Raw genomic sequence first — 24,084 nt, 5'->3', positions numbered from 1 at the left:
TAAAATACATACTTTGCCTTTAGCAGATTCAGCATCTACCAGAATAGTTCTGCTCCAGTCTATCTAAAAGCTCAAATAAACTTAATTTACATCTGTTGAACCCCAGGAAATAATTTCTTATGCAGATTGTCTTGTTACAGTATAATCACATTTGTTGAGTGAATTTGTATTTGCAAACCGAATGGTATTAGCTTAATAATCGCTTGACAGGTATGTTTATGTGCTGTTAAGTAATTACTAAAAAAGAACACTTGACACTTGAGTCTCTTTATTTTGCATTACTTAAAACTGATTTGAAAGACATAACCGCATTCTTCTCTGGAAAAAATCTGTTTTGTGCAATGACGAAATACTGCCCATTTTGTGCCGTGACAGACTTTTGTCCTAAAGGAAAAACACAATCTTTTGATTGAATTATGCCTCTAGCTTACGTTTTGACTCAGAAATGTTGATTTTCAATGTATCCCGGTTAAATGAATTAATCAGTGTAGAATTATTACAATTTCTAAATGTCATCATCAACATCAGCTTTCTAATCATTTGTATAACTAAAGGTCATTGATGTAGCAAAAGCATGGGTTGTTGACTTCAACCATTTGTTATTTTCCTTTGCGCTTAATCAATGAAGACCTTTCATGTTCTTTCTGGATTATTGGAAAGCAGCATTGCTAAGGTGACCAGCTAAAATCAGATTGCTAAGAAAAAGGAATATGGGTTAGGCTATGATGTGAGGCGCATACCGTTGCTTAGCCGATCTAGTAATAAACGTGTCAATGGTTCCGTTCACCCGTGTCATTGTGCTTCTCTGATGCCAGCTCATATTGCATACAGAGTACATTTATTGCTATATTTACATTAATATGCTTCATTCCTCCTGAACGCATTGAAATAGTTTGATTTAAAATGTATAACATAATATAAGACAGAAAGTTTTCAACAGCTATAGAAGTGGTAATGAGGCCTAACATGTTTAAATCACTACAATGGACAAAAAGAGACTAAGCTTATGTTTAAATTAGAATGCAAATTTACCTCTTACTGAATACTGCACAAGATACACTGTGTACTGCCTACTATTTAAAAAAAGTACAAAGTGAAACAGTTATGCTCTGTTTATGTGTCTTTTACTACTATGTACAGTACTAACTTTAAAATACATGCAATACAATATATTTATTGGGTAACTATATGTTGTTCTGAAAATTTCTCACAAGATTCATATTTACTGCTACTGAGGCTGAGGTACGGGTAGGTTTAGAGGTAGGGTTTGGGTTTAGGTTAGGGTTTAGGGTAATGGTTGGGTTAGGGTTAGGGATAAGGTTAACAGTGTAACTACAGATGTAATTAAATGCAGGTATTTAAAATGTAAGTACAATGTAGCAACACATGTACATGCTAAGTACATTGTATCTAATGCTTAAGTACATTGTTGTTAAAGACATCTAATATAAAGTGGGTCCAGCTGCACTAAATGGAATTGCAACAGTAATGTTTATTGCCAAACAGCTTTCTTGAGCACGCCACCTATCTACCTCTGCTCATCAAACAGATAGTTTCGCCCCAAACTCACACCATTAGTTGAGCCAATGTTACTGTCTTGGGCTGTTCGAGATGCTCAAACAAAAAGAGCAATGTTTTGACAGTTCCAGACACATTTGTTGACTCCAGAAGTCATCCTACAAATGGCATACTTAAAGTTTTCTCTCCACATTAGGTTGGAATGAAAAAAGTAAAAAAGTTTTTTAACATTAATATACAATGCATACTTCACCCTTAAATCAAGATTTGAAAAGAAAAATGTAATGCAAGCCATTCACACAGACATTAAACCCCTCCAATCTATAGCAGGATGGGATTTGCTGCAACTGTGGATATGCACTGTGGTTTAAGTGATATGAACTGACCCAGTGACATTGCCAGTCATTGCAATGCAGTGCAAATAGATGGTCCCCCCACCCTAGGCCCCGTCATGTGCAAAACTGCTGATTTAAGTGGACCATCACGCTTAATTAGTACAGTACTAAAGCGAAGCATCGCCCCACTCCAAACTGTTACAGTATGTGCCACCATGGGATTTTCTATGATGGATTATTTGCCTTATATTGTACATTTGTGCCTTCCTTCTCTCCACTGCAGACAGTATCCTTTTCACCCTAAACCCTAATGCAAACCCCATTCAAGTGCAAAAGATTTCTTGATATCTGAATGAGGAGGGATGACTTTTTCATATTGCACAACATGCGTCTCTAGCAAAACCACGCTGGTGGAAATCGTTTTAATTATGTTAAAGGAGTTCACCCAAAAATTTACATTTTGTCATTATTTAGTCATGTTCCTATCCTGTATGAAATTTTGTCCTCCCTGAAACACAAAATGATAGGCAAAGGGTTAGGGTTAGGAACATCAGAATGTTCGAGCTGTTTTCCATATAATGGAAGTGGATGGTGATTTATACTTCCAAGTTACACAAGGGAAAAAAGGGACCATTATGATTGATTCATGTGGTACTCTTGAACCAATGGCACTTTCCATCAATGGTAACAAACCTGCTGCAATGCGTCTAAAGGAGGCATTTTTAATTTGAACTCAAGCGAATTAGATTTTAGAGCCCTGACAGAGGATAAAATTATAAGTAAATACATTTTGGTCAGTTCCTCACAGAAAGCTATTGTATGGCTTCAGACGTCTTAGTATAGAGCACAATTCATATGGAGAATTGTAATAAGCTTTTTTGTCCTTTTTTGAGTTTGGCAGTAAAACTCAGCACACACTTTCATTGTTTGGAAAACAGAAGCTTAGAAGTTCTGCCTAACATTTTATGTTTCACAGAAAATGGGAGTAAAATTGTGAGTAAATGATGACAAAAGTGTCAACTTCAGGTGAACTATACCTTTAAGAGCTAAGACTATGAAAAAAAAAAAATTATCAAGGACACTGTTAATCCTAAAACACAGCAGAGTGCGTTCTGGCTCTTTTCATGCCAAGTTTCATGACTCTTTTATGAAGCTTTAAACTGTTATTTATGCATTTTGGAAGGAAAATGCACTTCAAGGTGACAAAATCTGTCCTGGTGTTATAATGTATCTTTGAACTTTGAAGCATGGTTTACCCTTTACTATGCTGTTTTTATACACCATAGTCATAAAACAAGTTTAGCTAACGGAATAGTTTACTGTAAACTTCGCAACTTTTACTTAAATTCGAAATAAATTATTTATTTCGACAATTTTGATCTGTTCCTTGCACAAAGTTACCGTTTAACATTTGAAGACAAAGATTAGAAGAGTATAGTGCACACATTATTTGGACCACTTTTATGATACTTTTATGGTGCTTATATTGTAGTTTTGGAGCTTGAAAGTCCCAGTCCCCATTTATTTACATTATTTACATTAGATGGAAAATAGTGGCCTGGTTATTTTTCAAAGGTTCAACTTTTGTGTTCTAGGGAAGAAAGTAAGTCAAAACATACATACTTGAAATGACATGAGGGTGAGAAAGTTATTTTGAGTGAACTTAATCTTTAACACCAGAAAATATGTCAAATGCACATCACTGATTATTAGAAATGGTATATACCCATCAGCTTAGAGATATTAACCCAGCTCATTTGTGATGGCAAACATCACAAAATCCCCCAATGGTTTGTCCAGGGAACACTGCATCTCAAGCTTTTGGTCAAGAAGTAAACAAGCCAGGCTTTATTTCCATCTCATAAACATACAGATTTATCACCATTGTTTTTGAGCAGCCTCCCTACGCTGTGTCTCCCATTAGTAATGAACACTCAAATTTATGATCGTTTCCATCAGCCTCTAAACATAATTTACCTTCTCAGACAACCTTGTGTTTTTATGCAGATTAGCAATCTCAGTAAATTACTTTTAATGGAGATATCTTGCTTACCACAGGAGAGGGTGCAGGTCATGAATGGCGCCCTATCAATAACTCGCTTGGCGATGTCTGACATCGGAATGTACCAGTGTGTGGCTGGGAACAAGTACGGGGAAGTGTACTCCAATGCTGAACTCAAAGTAATCGGTAAGTTGTTGAAATTTGATTAATCACATTTGACTGAATCATTATTGTTGATTTGCAAAGACAGATAGTCCAACTAAAACCACAAAATCACACCTGAATTGATATAGCTTAAACCAGGGGTGCCCAATACATCGATCGTGATCTACCAGTCGATCGCAAAGGCAACGCTGGTAGATCGCACACAATTTAAATGTGCTTTAGTAAAATTTTTATAAAAAAAAATAAAAATATATATATATATATATATATATATATATATATAAGGTCTTTCCTTCTTTTAGTTTCTGGCCAACTTGCACTTGACGAGTAAATTTTCACAAGGCGAGATTTTGTTTATTCAGTTGCCATGACAACTAGGTTCAGGCCTTCCAAGGGCTTCTGAGAACAGAGCGCGGAATTGCGAAGCTAGCAGTGTTTGAGACTAGCTACCAGCAGCTACTTCCCGGATTATGCAAAACTGTCTGATTCCATTCAGTGCAAATCATCAGAATAAGGTAAATGCCTAGGCTATTGTACTCTATTGTGCTGTAGGTGTTTTGGGTTTAGTGTTAAAACTGAATGATATCCACATTGAACATTATTACATAGATTTTTTTTTTTATTAATTACAAGATTAATTCCATGTAGGGATACATGCAGTAGTCCCAACAAGCATTTAAAAAAAATGAAACTGTGATTTTTTTTAGTTGGTAGATCTTATTGAGTTGGCCATTTAAAAGTAGATCATCATGCAAAAAAGTGTGGGCACCCCTGGCTTAAACTAATTATATTATTTACAGTATATATTTACAAAATAATTTAAATATTATTATTACAAAATAGATATTTAAATAATTCACAAAAAATATATATTATTGTTGTTGTTATTATTATTAAGTTGACAGACTTGAGGCTTCTACAGAAGCATATATCATTGCTTAAAACCTTGACGCTTATGGTAGGTCTGACTTAAATAGTTTATTGCTAAAAAATATATATATTTTGCTATAGAGAATTTTTTATTTATTTATTTTGGCATGGGTCTGGTATGCCAGCACATTGAGGTCCATGATCCAATGGGCAAGCCTCTGTTTGGAGGCAGGGTTCCCTTTCTGCTGTCTGCCAAAGCAGACAAAGAGCTGCTCAGAGCGTCTACTGCTCTGTGTGAGATCCAAGTAGGTGCACAAAGCACACACCAGACACAGCAACGATAAGGCTGGGTCTGTCTCCTCCCGGGGCAGCGCTTGCAGGCTCACCACCTGATCCCTAAAAAGTGTCGTGGGAACCTTGGGCACATAGCCCGGTCGGGGTCTCAGGATCATGTGAGAGTCTTCCGGACTGAACTCCAGGCAGGTGTCCCTGACAGAGAACGCCTGCAGGTCCCCAACCCTCTTGATGGAGGTGAGCACAGTCAGGAGGGCCATCTTCAAGGAGAGGGCTTTCAGCTCGACAGACTGTAGGGGCAAACGAGGTTCTCCATAGGCCCAGGAGGACCACGGAGAGATCCCATGAGGGGAAGAGGAGTGGCCTAGGAGGATTCAGTCTCCAGGCGCCTCTCAGGAACCTGATGAGGGACTACCTAGGGAACCCTAGGGACTTACCATCCACTGCGTCATGGTGTGCCAATTTGGCGGCCACATACACCTTCAAGCTGTCCCTCCAGGAAGGAAAGCACTGACCCGATTGTACATCTCTGGGGGTCTTCGTCTCAGGAAGAACACCAACTCGCGAACAAATGCCACTTCAGGGCATAAAGCTGCCTCGTAGAGGGAGCCCTGGCCTGAGTGATCATGCCCCGTCCCTGAAAAAGAAGGTCTTTCCTCAGGGAAATTTGCCGGGGGGGAGGGGGCTATCGCAAAGAGCTTGAGATCTAAGGACCAAGTCTGGGTGGGACAGTATGGTGCCACTAGGATGACCTGCTCCTCATACTCCCTGACCTTGCCCCAGGAGCCTCTGAAAGTGTTTCAGTGGAACCACTGTTCTCTGCCTGAATGACTTCACACTCTTGCTCATGAAGTGCGCTATCATCAAGACTGAGTCTAACTCCATGCCGAGAAAAGAGATGTTCTGCACCAGGGAGAGCTTGCTCTTTTCTCAGTTGACCCGAAGCCCTAAGTGGCTGAGGTGCCTGAGCACCAGGTCCCTGTGCGCACACAACAAGTCTCAAGAGTGAGCTAGAATCAGCCAGTCATCAAGGTTGTTGAGGATGCGAACACCCACTCACAAGGGCTGCCCTCTGTGACTTTCGTGCAGACACGAGGCGACAGGGACAAGCCGAAGGGGAGTACCTTGTACTGATATGCCCAGCCCTCGAAAGCAAATAGTAGGAAGGGTCTGTGTCGAGGTAGAATCATGATGTGGAAGTACACGTACTTCAGGTCTACCGCCCCGAACCAATCTTGATGCCTGACACATGCTAAAATGCATTCTGCATCAGCATCTTGAACGGGAGTCTGTGCAAGGCCCGGTTCAGAACTCACAGGTCCACGATTGGCCACAACCCACAGCCTTTCTTAGGGACGATGCATTAAGGGCTGTAGAACCCTTTCCTCATCTCTGCTGGAGGGACAGGCTCTATCGTGCCCTTGCTCAGAAGGGTCATGATCTCCGTACACAGGGAGGTGACGTTCTCGCCCTTCACCGAGGTGAAGCAGACGCCGCTAAACTGGGACGGGCGCCTGGAGAACTGAATCACGTAGCAGAGACGGATGGTCCTAGCCAGCCACCGTGACTGGTTGGAAAGTGCTAGCCATGTGTCTAAGCTCTGGGCAAGGGGCACTAAGTCTACAATCATGTCTGACATACCTGTGTGTGGGGCCGCGTGGCTGGGGGAGCAGGAGACACCACGTAGCCTTGCTTCGTCTCAAATTCGCTGAGGGGGCCCTCAAAGCACTTACCTTGCTCCATGTACCCGGTGTCGGGGGGTCAGCGACTGGGGAGGAGGGACTTTTTGACCTTCCTTGTAGCTTGTCACAACCACCTGGCCGTGGGTGTGTGTGTGTGGTGCGGACGGGCGCATGAAGGCGGGGGTCCCGCGTTCATGGTGTACAAGTCGCAGGTGCTCAGTATCCGGTCGCCGTGATAATGCTGGTTATAAACACTGGCTGTGTGACCCAAGGAGTGAGGAAACCGCTCTTTTTTTTTAAATGTGGGTTCCACAGCCCGTTCGGTGTGTGGCAAACATGAAACAAAAGGGAACACAAGATTTACCTCCCGGCCCTACACCAGGGAATGGAGTGGTCCGGATTCCAGCTCCAGGGTTCCGGTGGACATCTCCCTCTCTGGGTTGTCCATCTCAGGGGCACTTAGGAGCCTTCATCTGGGTCCTAGTGCCAGGCCGTGAGAAAGGGGATGTCCACTTCCTACTTTACGTCGGGGCCGAAAACTGGGCTTGGGCTGTGGTGGAGCCGCCTGGGCCTTTGCGCTGCAGGGGGACACCCTCGGTGAGCAGGACATGTGGATATCACCTGACCGAGTGCCTGCGCCGTGAACTTCATTGCCCGGAGGGTGAGGTCAGTTGCTGAGCGCAGCTCCTGCATCACATCGGGATCAGCTCTACCCACGTGCAGCTCTTTCAGTGCCTTGGCCTGGTGGACTTTCAGGAGGGCCATGGCATGCAGAGCTGAGGCAGCCTGTCCAGCGGCACTGTAGGCTTTGGTCGCCAGAGACGATGTATTCCTACAGGCCCTGGAGGGGAGTGTTTGGCGATCCTGCCAGGTGGCGGCATTTTGCAGGCACGGCACAGGTGCACCGCAACTGCTTTATCCACCTGTGGGATCTCTGTGTACCCGAGAGCCGCCATGCCATCGAGGGTAGTGAGAGCAGACGAATTGGGAAGTCCTCAATGACCTTGTGCTCCATGACCTTGTCAGTTCGGCATGCACTTCCGGGACGAAAGTGACCGGGGGAACCCAGGAACCATTCATCCAGCCGCGAGGGCTCAGGGGAGGATGGAGGGTTCCACTCCAGCCTGACACTCACGGCGGCCCAGACAAGCATCGGCCTTAGACTGGGCGGACAGACCTGAAGGTGTCAGCCCAGTCGAGTCCTCGGCATGCGACATTGCCAGTATGCTCTCCAATCCAGTGATCGAGAACTCATCCTGCTCGTGAGCTCCAAAAGAGACGTTGAGCTGGCCGTGAGGCAATGGGGAATGGGAAGTCTGCGGGGGTTTACCCGTGGGGCTGTGCCCATTAGATTCCCCAAATCGCATCCAGCACCATCTGGGCCGGCCTCGTACCCATAGATAGAAGGCCTGGTGCGGGGGGAGGCAGCTGGAGTGGCTTTCCTCCGGAAGAAGGAAAGCCACGACTGCAACATTGCCATGGTCATGGTCTTGCAATGAGAACATGAACCATCCATGAACGCTGCTTCAGTGTAATCATGGCCCAGACACATGAGGCAGTGCCTGTGGCTGTCGGAGTCAGAGAGATAACGAACACATCCAGGAATTACACGAAGATGGAAAGGCATCTTTTAAAAAGATGTTCACGTCAATGTGTTTTGCTCTAATAGAGGAAATATACTCTTTTGCAGGAATATACACTCTTTTAGCACTGTCGAAGTGCCCAGGGGCATACTTTGCACACTGATCATGCAGAAGGCTGTATATCCAACAACATACGCTTCTTATATAGAGCTGAATGGACCGACAGTGGAATTCAGCTCACTGACACACAACCGTTCATCTCCGAAGAAAAAATCTGAATGAGTGGTTGTGAGCCAGCTCCTTTTATACCCTTATGTCCGGGGTAATGGCATGCAAATTCCACTCGCAAATTATCATTGGCCTTTTCTCAAAGATCAGAGGTGTTTGGGACTCCCAAGTGCGTCCCCTAGTGTCACTACATATATCCACATCATACTTATCTACATCCTCCTTGGTTTATTGTTTTTCCATCAAAATTCAACATCCAAAGTGGCAGAGAAACTGAGAATAATTAGCAGTCCAGATAAAATAATTGAAGTGACTTTTAAAAGACAGAGTGTAAAGAAGTAGAAAGGATTTTTTTTTCTTTCTTAGCAGAAAAAAGAAGCATATGATAATTAAGGAAGGCCATGGTTTGACAAGCCTCATCTCTGCCATCTCTGTTTCTACATAATAGTACATGTACACACATATCTTCTTTTAAAGTACAATAATTAAAGAGAGGATGTGCTCTAAATACTTCTTAATCCTTATGTCAGCATACCTGTCATTATCGTAAAACATGAAAGAGAACAGTCTGTGGCCTCATCTGTAATGGTCTTTAGTTTTTAAACATATTTTGAAACATTATTAAAGACATGGTATGTAATTAGTTTTAGAGATAGAACAGGAGTACATTGCAAATATTTGTAATGGGTTGTCTTGCAGAGGATTTGGAATGGAAACAAAATGTTTTCTGATTTAATATTTTAGTTATCTATTTATTTTTGCTATTGTTATATATAAATTAGGTTTTCTGCACTGAATATCACATCATTTCAAATACTTTTTTATTCGTAGCAGCATGGACCTTTAGAAATCAGATTCAAAGGTTTACAAGGCAATTAGTCTTTTATTTAATGGACTGTCTAAGATCTGCACCACCTCTGTCAATTGGATAAAAGTTATGTTTTGTTGTTGATGATTGCACATAATATAATCTAAAACTCCCTCTTTTGTTTCAGCTGTCGCTCCTGATTTCTCCCAAAACCAGCTGAAGAGCCACGCTCTGGTAAAGGAAGGTGGCGATGTTCTGATTGAATGCAAGCCCAAGATGTCTCCTAGAGGCACCATCTCCTGGCGTAAAGGCAACGACGGCCTCCGAGAAAGCAGCAGGTAATTTATCTCCGCTGAGGCTTTACTTTGTTTTCTGTGCTTTTATATACTGTTATAAAACCTGAGCTTTTAAACCCTGCTAAAAACTGTTTAAACCAGCCTTAGATGGTGTGTTAGTCTTAGCTGGTTTAAGCTGGTCTAGCTGTGCGCCCAGCCTGAAAAGCTGCAAAGTACAAAAATCCCCTAAAAAAACAGCAAATAGACCATTTAAAACCAGGTTAGGATACCAGCAAAGACCAGCAAACTAGCTTAGTCTGATTTTAAGATTTACAGTTGGGAAGTCTGATCCAGACACAGCCAGTAGGGCTGCGGTATGAGTCCACAATATTGCGATTGTGTACCAGATTGTGTTGTTGATATAATGTCTTCTATTCACATCAACAAAGCACTGGCACTGACTTTGGCCAGTCATCTTTGCCTGTGGCATCACATTGTAGCAGACAGAGAAAGAGCATGTTCGTTTTGTTTCATAGCCAAGCCATGTTTATGTTTTGTTTCATAGCCAAGCCAAGCCATGTCATGTCAAGTTTAGTTATGTCAAGTTCATTTTTATGTTTTGTTCAAGTTAGGGTTCTTGTATATCACTTTTGTAAATAAACTGTACTTGTGATCATCGCATTTCATTGTCATCGTCTCTGCCTTTACCTTGTTGCCAGCCATCATTACTGTGCTTGTCTTGTCTAGGCTAAGGGTCGCAGAGATACTTCTCTAGTGGGCTTTGTGTTTTAGTTTCAACTACTCTTCTTTCTGTCTATTTCACCAAAACACAAGGGCTCTGCTGCGGGCCACTATCTACAAAGGTGTTTTGGTGACCATTAATGTATGCCATTTTTTTTTTATTTCCTTTATATTTTCAGTAACATTTTACAATAACATTCCATTCGTATTAGATATCATGGACAAACAATCAACAACATATGTTTTACAGCATTAATCTTTGTTAATTTTAGCAAATAAAAATAATATTGTCCATTGCATGTTAGTCCATAGTACATTAACTAATGTTAATATATACAACATTTGATTTAAAAAATGTATTACTTTATCTTGAAACTAACATTAACCAAGATTGCTAAATGCTGAAAAAAATGTCCAGCGTTAGTACATGCTTTTTACATTACATTCACATTTTACATTTATTCATTTGGCAGATGCTTTCATCCAAAGCAACTTACAAAAGAGGAACACATAAGCAAATCATCTTAAGGAGACAGTAGTACGAAAAAGTGCCATATTACAAAGTTGTACTGGCACCTCTCTTGCTAGTCCTTTATCTCCCTCCAGCTCTCACTGTAACACAAAACAGGTGTCAGAGATAATTTTTCCCAGGTTCATCCTTGCCACTCTCGTCTCCCGAACTCGCTCTCCATCAACATACCACGTTTTCATTAAAAACAAAAAGAAGGATGCTAATAAATTGTGTCATACAGTTTGGGGTCAAGAAATCTGAGACCACTTAATGAAAGTGGTTCTGTTTTGCATTTTTCTAATTTAATTAAAACACTTTTCAGTCCCAGGCTGCAATATATTTAAAAATATTAATATAGAAATAGTATAAAAATGTACATATATTTTATTCAATACCGAAAAAGTATCATAAAAATCGTTTATTTTCATGCCTGTTAGAGTTTTGTGTTGTTAGCTTAGCAACATGATATTTAGTTAACATCAAACATTATAGGAATCAATTGCAAGTCGAGTCTCCTATGCGCAGTATTGCTGCCTATGTAGGGTGCCCCACATCAGTAAATTTGAGGTTTTATTTCAGCTAATATGCTGCCTTAGAAGGCAGATGCCTATGTAGACTATAGACATCAAGGAAGGTCACAATATTTTTTGTACATTTAAATATTTGAAGCATTAACACGTTTTGTTTTTTAATGTTTAATGCATTCATCAACTGATTAAAGGTACAAGAACTAATTTCATTTTGTTTCATTTACAAGAAATCAGTGAGCAAGTAACAATTATTCAAATGAAGCCTGAGATTCTTATTAAGAGCTCCAGTAAGGATCCCGCTGTCACAATAACTGGACTCTGCGGTTTTAGCAGGTGACCAGCAGTAACCCCTCCCGAGCCAAGGCAGGGTGTTAATCAACTTCTCTACAGTCTTAGTAGGAGGTCAGTGTCCCTTCCAGACTAACAAACATATGTCCCTGTCTCAGCTATGGACTGGCAGCCAGATCCAGCTTGAAACAAGTGCAGTATGTCACTGACCAGAGAGGTTTCATTTGACCACACTGAGACAGGCAAAGTTCAATGTGTCTGTGTGTTTGTGTATGCATCTGTCACTGTGTGCACACCACAGTTGCCCATCGTTTACATATACAAAGTTGGTGTTGTCACTCGTCAAACAGAGTGGCGAGGCATTTGCATAGGGGTCATGCTGCTGGTGTCCTTCAGTTGTCCTGTGACAGCAAAGTAGAAGAAATCTTGATGTCCACACCTTGAAGAAAGGGTGCAGGACATTGATTTGCCACGTGGTCCCTTAATACTTATGATTTGCATATTTGCAGGTTCCTCCTTATTTCCTTAAAGGAATAGTTTACCCAAATATGTAAATTCTGTCAACATTTACTCAATTTTATGTTGTTCCAAACCCTTATGACTTTGTATTCTGATGCAGAACACAAAAGGAAACGTTTGAAGGAATATACCGGTCCATCTATTCAGTGTAATGAAAGTTGACAGTGACACACTCCAAAGCTTATAAAGCATCCAAAAGTGTCATACTGTGAAAGTCTTCTGAAAATTGTATTATAGGTTATTGGTGAAGTCATTTTATTGTGAAAATCTTTACGCCTGTTCATTGAAATGTGTTATTTTGTGTTCTGCATAAGAAAGAAAGTCATATGAGTTTAAACAACATGAGGGTGAGAAAATTATGATTTTTGGGTGAACTTTCCTTTCATTAAGTTTAAAAATGACCTATAAACACTTTACAGTAAGGCTCCATTCATAACATTAGTTATGCATTAGGTATCATTTACTAACATTTTACAGCATTTATTAATCTTTGTTTATGTTAGTTAATAAAAATACAATTGTTCATCGTTAGTTCATGTTAGTTTATAGTGCATTAACTAACGTTAACATATACAAAAAAGTTTTTAAATGTATTACTTTATAATGAAATTAACATTAACCAAGATTAATAAATGCTGTAAGAGTTGTTTATTGTTAGTTCATTTAAATGTTGTTAACTTATGTTGACAAATGGGACCTTATTGTAAAGTGCTACCTATTACCTTTGGACAAAGGTGGACAGCATCAAAATACATGTACTTGAGTACTGTACTTAAGTACACAATTTGAATATCTGTACTTTACTTGAGTATTATTTTTTCTGGAAAATTGTGACTTTAACTTCATTACATTTGAAAGAAAAATATTGTACTTTTCACTCCACTACATTTCTATTAAGGTCCTCGAGTAGAAAGTCGTTAATAAGTAGCAGCTTTGAATATCGATGGATGATTTTTTTTTTTTCGTCTCTAAAACGTGATTGGATTTTTGCAGGTGACAGACAGCCTATCAATAATCACTCTTGTAGGGTCACGTAACTTGTGAAAATAGCTAATAATAGTTAGCAATGTTGACATGTCTGTAGTATCATTTGTGTGATGCCACTCGATTGGATATTTTGTTATCCATGTATACATGTCATTATTCATGCATTTCAAAATGTGGCATAAGTGTCCAAATACTTTAGGGGGCTGCTGCAATTTTGCCTTGTTATAGACCCCATTTTGATGTCAGCTAGAATTGTCCAATAAATGTATTAGCTGTCTCCAAAATCCTAAACCCTACTGCTTTGAATAATAGTTATTGTTATGCTTTATTTGCTTTTATTATCATGTCAGGCAGTATTTGTTTAGTTTTGGGGAACTACGTTTTTTGTAGTTACAAAAACTGCAAAGAGCCTTATTGAATTTAAGGAGCCATCTAGGTGCCAAAAAGGGTTTTTAAGTGGTTGCAATTTTACTGACTCAAATAGATTATTATTTTAAGACACCATGTATAACTTACAAGCTATTTAAATAATACATCTTCCCTTTGCAGTCAGGAAAAAAATGAAAGCAATGACTGAGTATTTATGGATGGGAAGTCTTCATAAAATCAGTGCATATTTGTTAAATGCCGTACGTGCCCATTTTAAGGTTTGGAACAATATAACAAATGCTTTATGCAAAATATTGCAAAATATTTTTTTATTTGATTGTGAACGGTATTCCATCTAGACCCCCTTACCTATCTTTGACACAAAGGTAATTAAAAAGGAAAATGGATAAATCACAAGTTTACATGGATATGTCCCAGGTTGTATTGTGGCCGAAGAGGCCTGGTCAGAATGTTTGATTGCTTTGTTGATAGATGGAAGCCAGCCAGGGAAACTTTTTGCAGAATTTGATGTATTTCTGGAAACTGCTGACATTCTTTCTAACCCCTTTGGCGTTGCCTTGCAGCACGTATGCCTACGCATACTTTGATCTACACGCTTATTTATAGAGTGTCTCACTTCTGTGTCTGAAAGGTGTGTATTTTTTTAAATGTTAAAATACTCTTATCTTAGCTTAATATGCCGAATCAACTACACACGTAAGCCATTCATTATGTAATGTAAACACTGTGGCTCTGTGATGTAATCAAATCTCTGGGCTTCCTGACCAGTCCGACTTAGCAACATTAACTAAACCAATGGCCAGTGGTCAAACCTTTTGTTGATGCTCAACATGACCCTATTTGCTGGTTTAAAACACATTTCTGGTCTTATTGTGGATTATTCAAAAACATTATTTAATGCAATACCAATAACTTAAGCAGCTTTCACCCAAAAAATTAAAATTTTCTCATTATTTACTTAATCATCCAAGGTGTATATGCAGAACACAAACAAAGATTTTTAGAAGAATATTTCATCTCTGTAGGTCCATATAATGCAAGTGAATGGTGATCAGGCCTTTAAATCCCCAAAAGGGAATTAAAGTCAGCATAAACATAATCCATCAGACTTAATCAATGTCTTCTGAAGCGATCCAGTTGGTTTTCAAGCTCAATTACACATCCTTCAGTGCCATCTAGCACTCTGCACATGCGTCAAGCACTAGGAAGTGTAATTGAGCTTCAAATCATGATTTTGCCTGGAGACTGCAATGGCAAGATGTACAGTGAAAAGGAGTTAAGTTTGAGTACTGGCTAGGTTCAGGCTTCAGCTTTATGTCTATGCAGATCTCTTCCTCCAAAAAACTGGTCATTGTGGAACTTTATGTAATGTCTACTTGTCAAGTTCTAATAAATTCCAGATGAATAAATCTCAAACTATTTTTTTTTTAAACTGCAGCATTACGAAGCGATGAAGGACAGTGTAGAGCTAATAAAGCAAAGGTCGAATTAGGATTTGAAGAGATGCCTAAATTGAATGAATGACGTAATGTTTACTATGAGTCTTCCTGATAGAACTATTGCTAAGGCTTCCATTACTTTCCAATTATTTATATTGTGTCCCTTTCAGCTTTTGCTGATCTTGTAAATTGAAGCAGGTAAAGAGACCACTCTCATTAAGTGGAAATGCCATTAGAGACTAATTCATAATCAGATGTATTGCTTTATGCAAATCAGTGTTAGTGTGTGCTTGTGTGTGCATGGATACACGCTGAGTGCATGCACCTGTCTGGGAGCCAGACCTAATCAAAGCAGGGTGCATTTGAACTCTTTTTGTGTAAGATTAATTGACGTAATTGTGCAAGCTCTCCTTGATGTCTGAGAAACAGAGGAGACGGTGTCATCAGCAGGATAATTCATCTTTATAGCAGCAGACGCTTTTTTTCTGCCAGAGAGAAGAGATGGGAGATCGAAAGAGAGGGAGAAAGGGATGCGGTTTCTATTCTTAGAGCAATAGTAATTTTGTAATTTACTTACCCTCATGTTGTTCCAATCATGTAGGCTTTTTTTTTTTTTTTTCACAATACTTCCATATAATGACATAGTTTCCACCAGAAAGGACAAAATACACCAAAAAACACCATAAAAGTAGTCCATATGACACTATATTCCTAGCCTTCTAAAGTCATATGATAGCTTTGTGTGGTGAACAGACTGAAATGAAAGTTGTAAATCACTGATAAAATCCCCCTCCAGTGAGCTGTTTACTGGGAACAGAATCAGTTTGATTGGTGAACAAATTGTTGAGTCCAATTTGTGGACTGGATCAACCTGCTCATTGAAAACACTCTAAATATCTCAAAAGACAAATTAGTTCATGAATTGAACTGGTTGGTCGCAGCAGTTAACAGCTCATTAGGGGAAGATTATCAGTGAAAAACATGTAAAATTTCTGCCTGTTCCTCAGACAAAGCTTTAGTATGTGTTTAGAAGATTTAGAAATTTGCACTCAAAAAACCCATATTGTATATACTGACATATATATATATATATATATATATATATATATATATATATATATATATGTATATATATATATATATATATATAGAATATATAGTATGTGTGTGTATATATATATATATATATATATATATATATATATATATATATATATACTATATATAATTATTGCTATTTGCACTTCTGGTTAGATGCTAACTGCATTTCATTGGCTCTGTACTTGTATTTTGCACAATGACAATAAAGTTGAATCTAATCTATTCATCTAATTTGGAATTTAGTCATAAACTACTTTCATTTCCCATTCACTTTTATTAGATCGAAAAGAGCAGCCTCGATATTCTTCAAAAATGTACATTTTGTGTTGTAAGAAAAAAAAGTAATATGGGTATGTAACGGTATGAGATTAAATACAATTTTATTGAATTTTTTTTACCTATTCCTTTTAACCATAGTACCTAAAAAAAGCAGCTGCATTTTGCAAATTGCAGTGAGAGTTTCTTCTCTTGATTGTGTAAGAGGATTGGGCCACAGCAACAAAAACACACAACTTTTGAAAGTAATACACTGCAGTAAAATAAATTATACCCATTGGAGAAGCAGATACTGTAAATAAGGAAGACAAGGTTGGAGATCTGGTGAAGACGTGCAATCAGCTGTTTTAGGTAGGACAGGTCAGCGGCTTGTGCTGACATTTACTGTACAAGCTGAGTTTGCTGCATCTGAGAGGGTGTTTCCAAGTTGATTGCAAAACCTGATGATCCATGAAATCCCAGCATGATTTGAAAATCTTCCAAAAAGCATCTTGTGTGCTTCAATGTAAGCAACCAAATATGACCTTTTGTGCAAATGAGTAAACACGGTCAATGTCACAAAATGCTTATTTGATTAGTCACCTAGAAGTAGTGCAGAATCTAAATATTTCTTATTTACTTACATCTTATAACATTTTCTTTGTAAAAAATTGAATATTAGCAGTTCTGTGGACGAAAAACACCTTGATGATGAGAGAGGTCACAGGAGAATGGCCATACTGGTTCAAGCTGACAGAAAGGCTATGGTATCTCAAATAACCATAAAGGAGTGGTGGTGACGGAGCGGGCTAAAGCACTAATCTGTTAAGCAGAAGGTTGTCGGTTCGATGCCCACAGTCACCACCATTGTGTCCTCGAGCAAGGCACTTAACTCCAGGTTGCTCCGGATAAATGTAAATGTAAATAACCCCTCTGTACAATTCTAGTGAGCAGAATAGTATCTCAAAATGCACAGCATGACAAACCTTGAGGCGGATGGGCTACAACAGCAGAAATCCACTTCTGTCAGTCAATAACAGAAAACTGAGGCAGCAGTGGGCCTACCATTTGTGTACCTCAGCAGAAATCCAGATTTGTCAGACCTGGCAATGTTTTTCCAATCGTCTACTGTCCAATTTTGGTGAGCCTGTGCCCACTGCAGCCTTAGTTTCCTAAGCTGACAGTACTGGTACCTGGAAGAGTCTTCTGCTGTTGTAGCCCATCCGACTCAATGTTCCACGTGTTGTGTGTTCAGACATGCTTTTATGCATAGCACTGTTGTAATGCGTGTTTATTTGAGATACTGTCACCTTTCTGTCATCTTGGACCAGTCTGACTATTCTCCTCTGACCTCTGTCATTAACAAGCCATTTTCACCCACAGAACTGCCACTCACTGGATGTTCCTTTACGACTTCAGTCCACTTGACATTGCGTTACTAACGCATTTGGGGAGTGCCTTCATACACGACCTATTTGAAACCTCTCTACAATAACGGCAATATTCTAATATTGGCTATGGTGTTTGAGCCAGCCTGTTTTGGCGCGAAACTGACCGCTCGTTTCGGCGCGAACTGACCGCTATAAAACAGGTGCACAGACACCATTTCCTCAGAATTTCTTCCTTCAAGACAGCGATTACCTCTTGTCTCGAAGCCCTCTACCTTCGCCATCGATTCACAATAGTCAGCGGACGGAATCTTCACGGCAGCGAGAAGACTCTCCACTCCCTGCAGTGCTCCGCGAACATCACTCCGCTCGCCGCTTGACGCCGCTGGTGAACGGACCTCAGCATCCTGATTCTCCGCAGCGTCGGCAGGTGTAGAGTATCCTTTTAAAGCAAAATTGTACTTGTGTGTATAAATGTAAGTTATATAAGTTATATAAATATAAATCTATATTTATATTTATATATCTAGAAGAGCCACTTACGTGTTCATGTCTTTTTCAAGATGTTGTTCCGTAAATGTTCCTTGTCGCGAGACACATCCCGCCGTCAGACAAGCATGAGAGCTGCGTTTTCTGTCTGGGCGCGCCCACGCAGAGTCAGCTCTCATGGAGACAGACTGTCCTCACTGTGAGGACATGAGTCTCAAGTCGCTTCGCTCACGAATCGCCCTCGTTCTGAGGGACGATTCAGCCTGTCGCGCCCTCCCACCAGCCTCTTCTGTGATTCCCGAGGGTTCACACGAGGAGGCACGGCGGGGCCGCGAGGCAGAGCAGGACGAACTTGAGGTGGATTTCGTGCCGGCACACGCCCGCGAGCCCCTCAATCTCCACGAAGCACATATGTCCCCCATACGCTATGATGACGATGTCATGTCTCTCGCCACATCAGGCAAATGGTCAGTGGATAATGCTGCCGCCCCTCCCCCAGCGAGGGCGAGGAACGTGCACGCGCCACTGACAGGGAGATGCTCCGCGTCCTTACAAGGGCAGTCGAAGAGCTTCACCCTGACTGGTCTCCCCCAGAGGAACCGTCTCGCCTCGATGAATGGTTCCAGCAGTGCGGGCGCCGTTAAACGGCAGCATCCCGCATATTTCTTCCCCCAAGTTCATAATGAAAACTATTCAAGTCCTGGCGCGCGCCTTATATGGCGCTGCCACGCAGTGACGCCATCCTCTTTAATGTGGATAATTTCTTTGGGAAAGAAAATGTTATATGCCCAATTACCCCCTGTGGAGGAGGCGGTAGCGCACACCTCTGCCCAGCGAGTAACATGTACATCCTTCCAAACCGTGTCGACAAACGTCCGCACTGGCGGGAAAAGCTTACTCAGCAGCAGAACAAGCTGGATCAGCACTCCACACAATGGCGGCGCTCCAGGGAAGAAATGAGTGATAAAGAAAAAGCCACTCTTTTAGATGCTCTTGTGTCTCCAGCCGGCCTTTTTGGTGGCTCTATGAATAAGTTTGCTGAGCGTTATGTCGCGATTCAGCAGCAGTCACAGGCTATGAGACACTTTATGCCCACATGGAGTATATCACAGCCGGTTCGCCCTCGCTCTGTTTCGAGTCAGCGCGCGACTAAAAGCCTCACAGGCACCTGCGTATCATTACGCGCAGCAAAGCACTTCTGACGGGCAATAGCATTTGAAGCGCAAAGCAGAGCCCGCGATTCCCTCCGGGTCTGCTCAAAAAAAGGCTCCATTAGAGAGACACAAAACACTGTTCCCCATCTCCCCACTTTTGTTGGTCGGGAAAGGGATATTGTTATTCAAAATGTTGTTTCTGTGTCTTACACTCAAATAAATGCAAAAATAAAAATGCAATAAGTGCAAAAAAGAATACAGCATTCGTTGCAAATGCACGAGATGCTCACACATTCTCAATAAAGAGCCCCCTTTTCCTCTTCAAAGCACACACATTATGCGCAACTGCTTCCCTAGAGTGAGCGTCGCATCATATCATACAGTGAGCAAACCAAACTGCCCTCTGTCCCACTATGCGGATGCGTGGCGATCCCTAACGGGTATTTCAGAATGGGTGCAAAAACGATTGAACAAGGATATACGATCCTTATTTGCACACCGGCCACCCTGTTTCAACGGCGTTCTGTCTTCCATGGTTTCGTCCGATGACGCGCCAGTGTTACGAGCCGAAATACACCTCTCATCATGAAAAATGCGATTGAGATTGTGCCAAATTGTCAAGCACAAAATGGTTTTACAGCTGTTATTTTCTTGTTCCAAAGAAAGACGGCGGGCTTCGGCCAATCCTGCATCTGAGACATTTTAATCGCGCATTTGTAAGCGCCTATTCAAAATGATTATTCAGAAAAGGATCTTATCGCATGTACGCCCACATGATTGGTTTGCGTTGATAGATCTGAAGGATGCGTACTATCATATCCAAATTGTACGACATCACAGGATGTTTTTGAGATTCGCGTTCGAGGGAACAACGTATCAATTCATAGTCCTGCCCTTCGGACAGTCTTTGGCTCCTCGCACATTCACAAAGTGCATTGATGCGGTTGTCGCCCCTCTGAGACTGAGCGGCATGCATCCTAAACTACCTCGACAATTGGCTGTTACTGCCACAATCAGAGGTTTTTTTATGCCAGCACAGTTTTACTGCTTCAGCCATTTTACAGTGTCCATCTCAGTTAAAACTGGGGAGAACATTTCCACTGAAACTTGTTTCAGAAAGCACTGGGATTTGTGGCGGCAGCATCCGCCATCATTCCATTAGCTCTTACACATGAGACCTCTTGAGTGCTGGCTGAAGCGCCGTGTGGCAGACGTGCTTAGCGCCGATGACGCATGCGCATCACTATATCCAGCCTCTGTTCAGCACCACGGACAGATCCTCTTGCATTTTACCAGCGAGGTGTCGCGCTGGGGCAAGTGTCACGCGGTGCCTAAAGCCATCGGCTGTATTCCTAGCCTTAAAGGCTTTCAGTCAGAAATATCAAACTGTCATGTCCTGGTTAGCTCAGACAACATGACAGTTGTGATATATATAAACCGCCAAGGCAGAATTCAGGAGACTTCACCCTCAAACTGTATTGAGGATTTGGGAAATATCTGGCAAAGCAGAAAGCTATCTATTTTCCTCAGTGGAGAATACTCACTGTCCCCTCTGGTACTTGAAGTCCCAAGTTGTCAGGCGAAAAGAGGTGACCACGGATGCTTCCAACACAGGTTGGGGGGCGGTGTGCAATGGACACCCAACTTTTGGCACCTGGACAGGTGTGAGGAGGGCGTGGCACATCAACCGCTTAGAGCTATTGGCTGTAATTCTAGCCTTAAAGGCTTTCAGTCTGAAATAGTGAGCTGTCATGTCCTGGTTTGCTCAGTCAACATGAAAGTTGTGGTGTATACAAACAGCCAAGGCGGAATTCATTCACCGCCACTGTCGAGAATGACGCGTCACCCCCTCCTATGGAGCGAGCGTCATCTCTCCCTGAGAGTGACATATGTCCCAGGCTGCCTGAATTACTGTGCACGTCTACTGTTACGCTAAGGGGCGATACCGGGCAAATGGAGACTTCATCCTCAAACTATACTGAGGATTTGGGAAATATTCAGCAAAGCAGAAATCAGTCTATTTGCCTTAGTGCAGAATGCCCACTATCCCCTCTGTTCTTCAAAGTCCCAAGCCCCGCTGGGAAGGGATGCAATGGCACACAAATGGCCGGTGAAAAACAAATATGCGTTTCCTCCAGTATACCTGATCCACTCTGCCATATGCAAAGTCTGAGAGGACAAGGAAACGTTCTATTAGTTGCACCGAAATGGCCAACCAGCCATCTCGGCAGGCTACAGTCCCGACTTGGGATTTAACTTTAGTCCTAAATGCTTGGACTCTGTTGATTTGCGTATGCTCTCTATTAAGACCACACTACTGCTGGCTCTGGACTCAAAAAAACGGGTCGTTGACCTACATGCATTATCAGTCGACAATTCATGTCTGGAGTTTGGCCTGGTCTTTTAAGAGCCACTGTCAAACCCAGGAAAGGCTATTTACCCAAGGTCCTGACCACACCCTTCAAAGCGCAGGTGGTTCATCTTCAGGCCTTCTCCCCTCCTCCATTTAATTCAGATGAGGAAAAATCATTGCATTTGTTATGCCCTGTGTGGGCGCTACATACATACGTTGAGCATACTTGCCAGTGCAGACTGTCTGATCAGATCTTTGTATGCTATGGAGGATGTGCAAAAGGGATGTCCTTCTCCAAGCAAAGACTTTCTTACCCTGGCTTATGAATCGCAGGTTCAGATTGTCCAATTGGTTTTAAGCACACTCAGATAGAGGCATGGCCTCCTCATGGGCATGGGCGAATGGTGTGTCCTTACAAGACATATGTTTTGCAGCAGGATGGTCCTCGCAAAACACGTTCATAAGGTTTTACAACCTAGAAGTAACATCTCTTCCTTCACAAGTCCTTGCTATTCATTGGCCATATACATATATATATATATATATATATATATATATATATATATATATATATATATATATATATATATATATATATATATATATACTTATGCCCCTTTTAAGTACGGGCTCCACATCATTTACACAACCGCCTGCATTCAGGCTGTTATAATGCCATAAATCACAAGCACTTCATTATAAATAAACTCCCTTCCCGGCTGGGTTCTTAAGGAGTAATTCATACTATATGGCTATAGCTCATATATTCATTATGAGTGCTCTCCTCCTGGCCATCATGAGGATCACTCACTGCAGCATACACATGTCGGTCACCATCCCAAATTTCAGTCAGAAATTCTGAGGAAATGGTGTCTGTGCACCTGTTTTATCGCGGTCAGTTCGCGCCGAAACGAGCGGTCAGTTTCGCGCCAAAACAGGCTGGCTCAAACACCATAGCCAATATTAGAATATTGGCGTTATTGTAGAGAGGTTTCAAGTAGGTCGTGTATGAAGGCACTCCCCATATGCGTTAGTAACGCAATGTCTCGTTCCCTTCGTCTCAGGGAACCGAGGTTACGTACGTAACCGAGACGTTCTCTATACACTCTAGAGACTGTTGTGCATGAAAATTTCTGGAGATCAGCAGTTACAGAAATACTCAAGTCAGTCCATCTGGCACGAACAATGATGCCACTGTCAAAATAACTGAGATCACATTTTCCCCATTCTGATGGTTGATGTGAACATTGACTGAAACTCCTGACCAATATCTGCAAGATTTTATTCATTACACTGCTGCCACACAATTGGCTGATTAGATAATCGCATGAATAAGTAGATGTACAGGTGTACCTACTAAAGTGGTCATTTTTAAACAACGAAGGTGATTCAATATGTGTTCATTATCTGAAATCTGATCTAGGTGACAATATCAGATAAATGAATTTGAGGATCAAAGGATCAAATGTTTTCTGCTGAGGCATAATTTGTAAAAGTCAAACTAATGGAGAGTTGATTTATTTTTTATTTTTTTACAAACCAGTGTTTCTGAAATTGCCCACTCTCAAAGAATAGCCTTTTGAAGAAGATGAAAGGTTGCCTGCTATGTGATGGAATGGGTTTTGGAGGAAACTTGGACTGTCTCCTTTTGATCTTCCTGAAATTTTTGGTTTTGGACTATTGCGGAGGATATACGTAGATAAAAAAAAAACAGAGCCAAGTGTATGTACTGTATGGATGAATCTCGCGAAACCTGCAAAGAATGCTTCTGGGTCATATTTCACCCCAAAATCAAAATAAAGATGTAAGAAATTACCATTTCCTATATATATATATATATATATATATAAATAAATAAAGTTACTGTAATGAGAATTACCATCAAAAACTTGAAATTAAAACATTTGGACACTATACTGACACTTTTAGTGGAGGAAATGTGTTTAATTGTCATGAAAATAATGGGGAGGGCGGGGTGTTTAGGGTGAAATGTGTCCTGGACTAGTTTTCGTGAGTTTCGGCAATAAACATAATTATACAGATACATAAAACTTTTTTTTTGGTAACACGTTCATGTTCAGTTAACTTCAGCCCACCTGAAGATGCGGTTGGTGTCTTTGCAGAGTGGGAGAGAAAGATAAAGCAGAAAAAAGGAGTGGGATGAGTATACTCTATGAAG

The 24,084-nt window shown here is 41.1% G+C and overlaps 1 protein-coding gene across 1 annotated transcript in view; it reads left to right on the top strand.

Moving 5' to 3' along the window:
* LOC127646608 (contactin-4-like) overlaps nucleotides 1-24,084 on the top strand; it is a 174,781-nt gene that overhangs the window by 102,345 nt on the left and 48,352 nt on the right. Inside the window, exons 8-9 of the mRNA XM_052130365.1 lie at nucleotides 3,915-4,041; nucleotides 9,673-9,823. Of these exons, the coding sequence (XP_051986325.1) occupies nucleotides 3,915-4,041; nucleotides 9,673-9,823 (278 nt within the window). The remainder of the gene's footprint in view (nucleotides 1-3,914; nucleotides 4,042-9,672; nucleotides 9,824-24,084) is intronic.

This window comes from Xyrauchen texanus, chromosome 7 (assembly GCF_025860055.1).
Source record: "Xyrauchen texanus isolate HMW12.3.18 chromosome 7, RBS_HiC_50CHRs, whole genome shotgun sequence".
Taxonomy (NCBI): domain Eukaryota; kingdom Metazoa; phylum Chordata; class Actinopteri; order Cypriniformes; family Catostomidae; genus Xyrauchen; species Xyrauchen texanus.
This window is presented reverse-complemented; position numbering and strand designations above follow the sequence as displayed.